The sequence below is a fragment of the Lolium rigidum genome, chromosome 2 (genome assembly GCF_022539505.1).
Source record: "Lolium rigidum isolate FL_2022 chromosome 2, APGP_CSIRO_Lrig_0.1, whole genome shotgun sequence".
NCBI classification, from domain to species: domain Eukaryota; kingdom Viridiplantae; phylum Streptophyta; class Magnoliopsida; order Poales; family Poaceae; genus Lolium; species Lolium rigidum.
In genome coordinates this window covers 242,502,427-242,512,083 of record NC_061509.1, presented here as the reverse complement: position 1 = coordinate 242,512,083, position 9,657 = coordinate 242,502,427, and the positions used below count along the sequence as shown (strand labels likewise).

Here is a 9,657-nt window from a genome sequence, read left to right as displayed (position 1 = left end):
AGGTACACATAGGGATATGGTATACGTGTGTGAGTTCATATGGGTGAGATTATGTGCGTGTTTGTGAGCTTCACATTTGTAATGTGTTCAAAAAAAAAAATTAAAACCTATGCGAGACTTGTGTAATAATCCGGGGGCCTATATAATACATTGTATTGTTAGCACATTCATAATTCATTGTATTGTTAGCACATTCATTTTATAAGTAAAACAAAAACCTCGTAATATTTGGATAGAATACCATATCTCACTTACAAAATCCAAAGAGGGCCATCTCGTACTTGTAGAACAGAATACATCACTACTCCGTACATATGAAAGCACGCGTACAATTTTGACATCATCATGAACGGGATATATTACTCTCCCTGTCCAGATCGTTTCTTGCCACGGTAAACCTCTGCATCTGCAACCAACGGCGCCACTCGATCAATCGAGAGAACCGCGCCATGAGCCGCCCGCACGCCGTGCTCATCCCGTACCCGGCGCAGGGCCACGTCACGCCCCTGCTGCACCTCGCCATGGTGCTGCACGCCAGGGGCTTCTTCGTCACCTTCGTCAACTCCGAGTACAACCACCGCCGCCTGCTCCGATCCCGCGGCGCCGACTCGCTCGCCGGCCTCGACGACTTCCGGTTCGAGACGATACCGGACGGCCTGCCGCCGTGCGAGAACGATGATGTCACGCAGGATATCCCCTCGCTGTGCACGTCCTTCGCCACGCACGGCGCCGCGCTCCTCAGGGACCTCCTGGTGAGACTCGACGACGCCGGGAGGCCGCCGGTGAGCTGCCTTATACCTGACGGCGTGATGAGCTTCGCCCTGGAGGTGGCCGAGGAGATGGGCATCCCGGCCCTGGTGTTCTGGACCACCAGCGCGTGCGGCTTCATGGGGTACCTCCACTTCGCCGAGCTCATCGACAGAGGCTACGTGCCACTCAAAGGTACGACCCATCGAGCTTGGAGTACCAAGTAGTCGCTGGATCAGTCTGAAAATTATCTGAATTCTGTCAGTGTGTGATTCACTGAAAATAGTCTGAACATGTCGTAGACGAGAGCTACCTGACCAACGGCTACCTGGACACGATGCTGGACTGGGTGCCCGGGATGCCGGGGATACGGCTGCGGGACATGCCCAGCTTCGTCCGCACCACCGACCGGGACGACGTGATGCTCAACTTCGACAGCGGCGAGGCGCAGAACGCGCACCGTGCCCAGGGCGTCATCCTCAACACGTTCGACGCCGTCGAGCAAGACGTCGTAGACGCGCTCCGCCGCATCTTCCCGCGCGTCTACACCGTCGGCCCGCTCCCGGCGCTCGCTGTCGCCGCGGCGCGTGCGCGGCCGGAGCTTGAAGCGATCGGCGGCAACCTCTGGAAGGAGGACGCGAGCTGCGTTGCGTGGCTCGACGGCCAGCAGCAGCCCGGCTCCGTCGTGTACGTCAACTTCGGCAGCATCACGGTCATGTCGCACGCCCACCTGATCGAGTTCGCGTGGGGCCTGGCGCGCTGCGGCCGCCCGTTCCTGTGGGTCATCAGGCCCGACCTCGTCGCCGGCGAGACGGCTGTGCTGCCGGGGGAGTTCGTCGATGAGACCAAAGACAGAGGGATCTTCCTGAGCTGGTGCCCGCAGGAGCAAGTCCTGGGTTATCCGGCGACCGGGCTGTTCCTGACGCACTCCGGGTGGAACTCGACGCAGGAGAGCATCTGCGCCGGCGTGCCGATGATCTGCTGGCCCTTCTTCGCCGAGCAGATGACCAACTGCCGTTACGTTTGCGCCGAGTGGGGCATCGGGCTCGAGATCGATAGCAACGTGAGGAGGGAGGACGTGGCAAGGCTCGTGCTCGAGGCCATGGACGGCGACAAAGGCAAGGACATGAGAGCCAAGGCTGCGATGTGGAAGGAGAAGGCCGTAGCGGCGACAGAGGAAGGCGGGACATCGAGCATAGGCATTGGTCGTCTGGTCGAATTCTTGCTTGGAAGGAGTGATCCTGAAAGCTGAAATCTTTTCTCTCGCTGAATCAGTCCTAAACTCCCGATCGCTGCTATGGGTATAGAAAAATTACAGCATGACGTAAACCATTTTCCACTGTTCAGATCTTTTTGTGTATGGAAACTACAGGGACAGATCCGGAGTCCTGAATTTTTGTTGTATTGCTGGATCAGTCCTATTTTTTCCAACTGGGTTAGCCCCCTTCTATTACTTGCATAACGGAAATAATAAGTTTTTTTACAAGCAAGCAAGAAAGGGATTATAGGAAATAGAAGTTAGAAAAAACGAGGTATCATCAGGAAATCCGCTGCGAGTGCTCGCCCTCGAGCATCACTACGAAGCAAAAACATGATAATATTTGTTTCCCCTAAACAAAACAAAGTTCAGCTAACACGACAAACTACAAGTTCATACAAGCAAGAACAGCAATAAACAAAAGTAGGTTTTTCATCCTGCAGTGAGCCTCAGGTACTTGGACCTTCAGATTCCAGCAGCATCAGGAATTTTTGTTGTGTTGCTGGATCAGTACTGATCGCTGTGATGGGTATATGAAAAGTAAAGTACTATGTAATCATTTTCGACTGTTCAGAACTTCTGGGGTTCATGTTAATTTCTGGACTGAAGAAAACAGGAACATAGATGCTTCTACACAATGTGATTTTTTGTCCGAAGTTTCACCTGTCATACTACAGATCTTACACGCATTATTCTCTGTTCTCAAAAGATGATAATAGGAGTTGCAAGACAGAGAAGACGGCAGGCAGCAGCATGTGTGCCCCTCCGAAACTTATTGTGGTAAAATTCCATTTCCTGACGTGAAATTCAGTTTCGCCGTACAATGGTTTCACCAAATAAATGCATTACAGAAATTGGAAAAGAATCAGAATTAATGAAAGAACAAATATTTGGATGCTATTTTTTCAGTCAAGTGAGTATTTTGGTGCTCCTTTACGGACCACCAACAGTCCTCTCCAGGTCGACATCAGAACACTTTGGCACAGGTTTCACTTCGGCAGGTCAATTTGATGTGTTTTGGTCTGAATTTGATCTTTCAACAGCCGTTGACACTTCATGGTTATCTTCGTTTGTAGCCTCGGTTGCAGAGATAGTCTCTGTAGGTTGAGAATCTGAAAATGTCAGCAGTAAGGCATGTGAGTTTATTGCAAAATTCGAAACAGAATTTGATAAAGAAAGCTGGGAAGAAGGTCCCTGATTCCGCAATGTCAGTATATGTAAACCAGTATAAATTGTTTGGTTGTGTCAAAGATAAATAACAAAGCCAACTGAGAGTGACATACCGGATACATCATCAGACTGCCTTGAGATTGCACGAGCAGGCAACTGGAGTCTGAAATTAGGAGGGAGCGAAGGCGCAGACTGGAAAGAACCCTCGCTCTGCTGCGCCATCGGCTGCTGAAAGAACGGTGGCCGCCCAGCCTGCTGCATCGGCAAGAAGCCACTGGCCCTTGGATTCTGGCCACTAGGCATGTACCCTAGGTACGGGTAGGGTGTTGATGAAGGAGAGGTTTGACCATATAACTGCGAGAAGTACTGTTGCACTTGAGGATTGTAGTAGGCCTGCTCATAAGTTTTCAGTTTCAGTCAGTTCATTAGATAGAAAATAAGTGGGTTAGTATTGTGCTAGTGGGACATTCGTGTAACTTGCAGTTTTCTAATTCCATGTAAACACTGTACAGCTACCCAAGATTCATTCCTGAAGATTGCCAGTATTCAATTTTTTATAGTTTAAGAGGTGAACCACGAGTATGAGTATCCTGATTTCAGACCATGAACATTGAACACTAAACAAGCGCAACTTATCGGAAAATCACTCGTAGCTCCCAACCTCCGGTGATCTCATTTTTTTAAAAGGAAAAAAGTTTATTTTTGGGTCTCCAAAAATTCTGAAAAAAAAAACATAAAAGTACATATACATGTCTAGTGTTTACAAGCAAATTTGCATCAAATATCATTTCATATGCAACCTGCACAAAAATGACAAATCTTGGAAGTAAAAATGAGTTATTTTCTTGCCTCTTCAGAGCTACGATTTGGTGATTTTTGTGTATCCTACAATACTACATATTATCTAGCAAAGATCTCCATATATGTAGATAACATGTGCATGTATCCACATAATTATTTTTGGATTTTTTTAAACTTCAAAATACCGTGTTCGAATTTTTTAAATACCGAGAGAGGGGATCTCCGGAGCCAAAACAACTTTTATGTTTGGAGTACTGTTTGCCATTTATTATAGCTGGGTAGTGTCACGACCCAGCCCAAGGCCCATGACAAGACCAAGGCCCATTCATCTCCATGTGATGGAATTAGAACAACAGAAATAACAGTGACGGAGATGAATGGAATGCTTGCCTGGTTGTATGGATAATCAGGTGGGTACCAATACCTGCAAAAGTTTACATAACTTCATCAGTGCCTTATTGAAGATCTATTGGGATCAAGCTGGGGAGGACCCACCATTGCCTCTCGGAGACACATGTACGAACAATCATGGCTGTAAAGCTCAAATTTATCTCAGACACTAAGTTACTTTCTAGATGGGGCCATATCAAACAAACACTGCATCTTCCTCTGCCTCCATTCCAGTAGTACTGGTATTAGTGCTTGCTTGCAAGAATCCACAGAAACCTAGCTGGCTAACCACAACTCCTAACAAGAAAATTACTCCTACTTTGCCATAAAAATTAACTAAAGAAAAAGAAAATGTCTATCCATTGTGTATTACAAAGAATTCATTTAAACTCAAAATTAAACTTGTAAACTCTAGTTGCAACATGCATGTGAGTAAGAAACTAAGAATGCATGGCTAGTCACTTTCCCCTAACACAGAAATAGATTTGGCAAAAAACATGTACAAAATTCTAGTACCATATCAAACAAACAGTCCTTCCTTTACTTCCATTTCAGAAGTAGTTGACTACTGGTATTATTCATACAAGAAAGTGTTTGCTTGCAAGAAACTGAACACACCTGGTTGGCTAATCACAACTCCTAACAAAGCATTGACTTCGGCCAAAAAAAAAAACACAACTAACCCACCTGAAAACTTAAACTTGTAAACCACCAAATCGAAAATAAGTAGAAATGCAGAACCGCTTGCGATTTGTACCTTTCTTTTGCATAAACAATTAGACTACTTTTAATGGGCAGACTGGGTCATGTTATAAAGAAGTTAGTTAAACTCAAAATTACTAAAGAGAAAGAAAATGTCTACATCGTATATTATAAAGAAGTTAGTTAAACTCAAAATTAAACTTTCAAACTCCACTTGCAACTTTCATGAGTAAGAATGCAGAAACCTTGTGCAATTTTTACTCTTTTTTTTGTTTTTGTTTGCAGAAGCACCTCAACGACTTGTCGCTAACCGGACCAGGTCATGGATTCATGTGCCAACGATCTGTACACGCCTGTACAATAAATTCATATATATGGGGCACGTCAACCGTGACCCAGAAACACTGCTCCAGCGAGATAGCCAAGTGGCATGAAGATCTGGACGCGGCCATTAAACTCTCCAAGCAATGCCAACGAAGCGCAGAGACTGTTTGCAGGCAAGGCAACGAGGGATAAGAGAGGCTTGAATGCCCATCTCCGAGCTGCAAAGGCCTAGGGCCTCCTCAGAGGGCCAAGACGTGGGGGAAACGGGGACCTGTTGCTCCTTGGTAGTACCAGTACTATCTGAAGCAAGGAAGCGGAAACCGAAAGCGCTGCTGCGCGAAAGCAACCCGACCCTGACCTGACCTCGCTCTCGCTCCGAGCAGTGTGTAGTCGATTCGGTAACCCAGACCATCAGCTGCAATAAAGAGCACCACAACCAACAACTTCTATGTTCTGTTCTTCGCTTCAGCCAAGGGATCGGTGTATGAGTCGTTATCAGCTAAGAAATGTCAAACTACAGCGTTTACATCAGGATCAGCAACGCTCTGAACCACACACAAAATGTAGCAACAGCGACATGTGTTCGATCGTCGCTGTACGAAAACAACGCTTTGTATCTATCACTCTCTGAATATTTCAGCAATTAGCACCTAATTTCTACCTTACCACGAACTGGTTAATCAACATTTAACAAGACTAAGTGACTAGTCCCTAGCCAAGTGAGGGTTCAGAATTTTCACTGTGCAAGGATATGACGCAGCAGGCCATCAACCGTGGTTATGACTGCACCGTGATTTTAAGGTGGAACTGACATGAATATATGCATAGGGTGTGTGAAATGACACTCACCCGTACTGCGAAGGGTGGTAGAACATGGCCTGGGGCTGGGTGGGCATCTGCTGGTGGCCGTGCTGCGACTGCATCCTGCCGCCGCCCACGTACGCCGGCGGGCCCGGGGGCTGCTGATCCGGCAAGTGGGGCCCACGCTGGGTCCTCCCTGCAGACATAAAAAAACAATGCATGAAGAAATAAATTCAGACATGTTATATGCTGCAGAGGAAGCAACTCACAACAAACAAGCAAATAAATGTGCCGCGCAGAGGTCGTAGCAGATCACGTAGTCATGTGTTTCGCAGACAGGACATGAGGGCAGGGGGGCCAAGCCAGGTGTTGCAAAACAGTCGTATGGCCCTATGTATGCAGGGGAGGGAGATACCATGTGCCCTACGTTGGTCTGGGTTTGACCACATATGCATGGGTATTTTTCCTATGGTCTTATTATTCTCACAAGTTAAATGCATGCCAAAACTAATTACTTTAGCTTTTTCCATTAAAAAAATTGAAACGATTGGATTTTCTTGGTCTCTTCATTTTGCCAATTCTTAGAACAATGAATATTTTCTTAGGAGAAGAACAAATGGAAGAATTACGGAGGTTTCTTTACATGAAAGATTGCTTAAGCTAGATTGTTGCCAAATAATGCGAGGCTTTTTCGTGACAAAATCAAAACTATAGGATTGTTCTGGTGTCTGCATTTGGCCAATTCTTAAAAAAAAGAAAAGGAATCTTTTCAAGAACAACAACTGGAATATTTTGGAGGTTTTCTTTATAGTATGAAGCATTCCGTAGGCTAGATCATTGCCAAATAATTCAAGGCTTATTTTTAGCTAGCTGGCTAAGCTAGCTTGCACTACAACCTACTCCAGTCTGGACGTCCGGTACTCGTGTGCTGTAGTGCACTAGGCCTATACCGCTTCCAAGATACAAAAACAGCGTGCAAACAACCCAACCGTTTTATAAAAAAAGGTTTAATACACTTATCTGAAAAAGCACCACACAAAGCCCTAATTAATAAACACCGGCCGGGACGATATAGCAATTGCAAATGGCATGATATCCTGAGGTCAAAATTCACGCAGAAACGCATAAGCTAGCGAGCAATGAACTGGAGCAATCCAAGCAGCATGCATCATGCAGCATCTATCTATCTATCTATTCCCACAAACTCGTTGTCAAGCACCAAAACCCTGTCAAAGAGAGTAGTAGTATATGCGTGGGAACGCTTTCGTGATGCCGTGCAGTTCTCTTGACCAGAAAAGGCAAAGCTAACGGCCAGGGTTCCCGATTCTCCAGCGATAACATGCGTCCGCTTTACACCGCTTTGTAGCTGGAGCGATCGATGGTGTCGCTGCTTAGAATCGAAGCAACTCCTTTCCCTAACGAGTAAGCAGCAGCAGCCAAACATATACTCCCTCCGTTCTGATTTAGTCTACATCCTAGAAAAAGTGAGACAAACTAGTATTGCATTTATTAGTACTACTTAGATATGTGAACAACCAATACAAGCTACATTGAAAATAACAACGTCCAATGAAGATAGCAAACCCACTTCGTTTTTAGTGTTGTTTTTGACTAAAAGCTAGAATGTAGAGTATTTGAGAACAAATTTTGGAGCTAGAATGTAGACTACTCCCTCCGTTCTAAAATAGTCTACATTCTAGCCCCAAAATTTGTTCTGAAATACTCTACATTCTAGCTTTTAGTCAACAACAACACTGAAAACGAGGTGGTTTTACTCTTTTTATTGGATGTTGTTATTTTCAATGTATCTTGGATTGGTTGTTCAAATATCTAAGTAGTACTAATAAATGCACTACTAATTTGTCTCATTTTTTTCTAGAATGTAGACTAAATCAGAACGGAGGGAGTATTTCAGAACGGAGGGAGTAGGCAAGAAGCGATGATCAACAAATATCCCCATATAACCCCCATTGGTGATGCTATTTACTACTTCCTCAATCAACAGAAAAAAATACTTAGATCATCCTAGGTCAATGTTTGTAGTGTATTATGCATGAATATATATGATTGACTTGAGAAAACTCTGGTCACTCATATTTTTTTCTACTCATTGTAGAGAACTCAAAATGTTATCCAAAAACATAAAAATATTGTGCAAAATGTTGAAAGAGGAAGCATATTTGTGGAGACGGGAGTGAGCAGTACTCCTCCTACCGATTAAGGTGAGTAATCAGTACAGTAGCAGTAACTGAATGCATGCAGAGGCCAGGCTGGCGAAAGCACAGCCATGAGTGTTGTCAGGAAGCATGCCCCCCTCCCAATGCAAATGCAGAGCAGGTACCCCGAGTCGAGTCGTCGTCCTGCTGGCGCCCGGGCCTTTCAAGGCTGGAGCCCGGCCCCACCACCCATATGCCGGCCGGCTAACGATTCCGCCGCACGCAAACGAGGTAGGAGAAGGAGAGACGCGAGGGGAAGAAAAAAAAGGCGGCGCGCGTGCCCTAATCAAGCTTATCCTCCCGTTGCTAATCGCGTGCTTGCGCCGCTAATCATGTCCCGATTATTGCTGCTGCCATGCACATGCGCGCGCGCTGTTGCTGCAAGGAACGGAACGGAACTGAAGGGAGGGAGGAAAGAGGTAGGGGACTGAATCGTGGGCGCTCACCTCCTCGCTGAGGCGACGGCGACGGGCGCGGCGGGCCCATGGACGCAATGTTGCAGTTGGCGCGGCGGCCGGCGATCATCGGGTTGGGGTCCTGCACCGCCTGCCTTGCCGACTCCGGGTCCCGGAACGTCACCTGCGTAGCACACATACGAATCCGATGAGACCAAGGCCCCGCATCAAGAGCAAGGGCGAGAGAGAGAGAGAGAGGGTAGAGGACGCACGAATCCGTATCCCTTGGATCTTCCGGTGTCGCGATCGGTGATGACGACGGCCTCGAGGATCTCGCCGTAGTCCCGGAAGTGGTCGTGCAGGCCCGCGGAGGCCGTCTCCCACGCCAGCCCGCCCACGAACACCTTGGTCAGCGTCGTGTCGCCGAACCGCGACCGGTGGTACGGCACGCCGCCGCCACCTCCTCCTCCTGTCCCCGGCGCCTGGGCCGGCGACGACGACGACCCGCCGGCGGCGGGGGAGGAGGAAGACGACGACGGAGCCGGCGCCGACGCCATGTGTTCTACGGAGCAGCAAGGTAGGACGCAACCGCACGACGCCGCGCGCAGAGAAGGCTCGCCTCCTTCCGCGGGCCTTCCTATTTGGTCTTGGGGGCTTTCCAAGTCTTGCCGGGATGGAACAAGCTATCAGCCTGGACTCTCTGTGTACACCCTTATTACCCGATGGATCGGCGCGTGGGCGTGGGCAGTTAGTGTTCCTTGTGGCCGGGCCGGTTCGGTCCGATCCGGCGCGGTAACTGCTCCTGCTCTCTCCTCCTCTCGATCGGTTTCCAATTGCTAGAAAGATATCCTTC

At 47.6% G+C, this 9,657-nt stretch overlaps 2 protein-coding genes across 2 annotated transcripts; one reads left to right on the top strand and one right to left on the bottom strand.

The window, feature by feature from the left end:
* The first annotated feature begins 359 nt into the window (after nucleotides 1–359).
* LOC124688420 (7-deoxyloganetin glucosyltransferase-like) lies at nucleotides 360–2,237 on the top strand. The gene is made up of 2 exons (XM_047222100.1): nucleotides 360–942; nucleotides 1,050–2,237. The coding sequence occupies exons 1-2, from the start codon at nucleotides 450–452 to the stop codon at nucleotides 1,997–1,999; spliced, it is 1,443 nt and encodes a 480-aa protein (XP_047078056.1). The 5' UTR covers nucleotides 360–449; the 3' UTR covers nucleotides 2,000–2,237.
* A 502-nt stretch (nucleotides 2,238–2,739) lies between these two features.
* Nucleotides 2,740–9,361, bottom strand: LOC124690711 (probable RNA-binding protein ARP1). The gene is made up of 6 exons (XM_047224063.1): nucleotides 9,077–9,361; nucleotides 8,870–8,988; nucleotides 6,242–6,385; nucleotides 4,367–4,400; nucleotides 3,289–3,568; nucleotides 2,740–3,117 (listed from the first exon to the last, which is right to left on the bottom strand). Exons 1-6 carry the CDS (start codon nucleotides 9,359–9,361, stop codon nucleotides 3,008–3,010), a joined length of 972 nt encoding a protein of 323 aa, XP_047080019.1. The 3' UTR covers nucleotides 2,740–3,007.
* Between the last annotated feature and the right edge of the window lie 296 nt (nucleotides 9,362–9,657).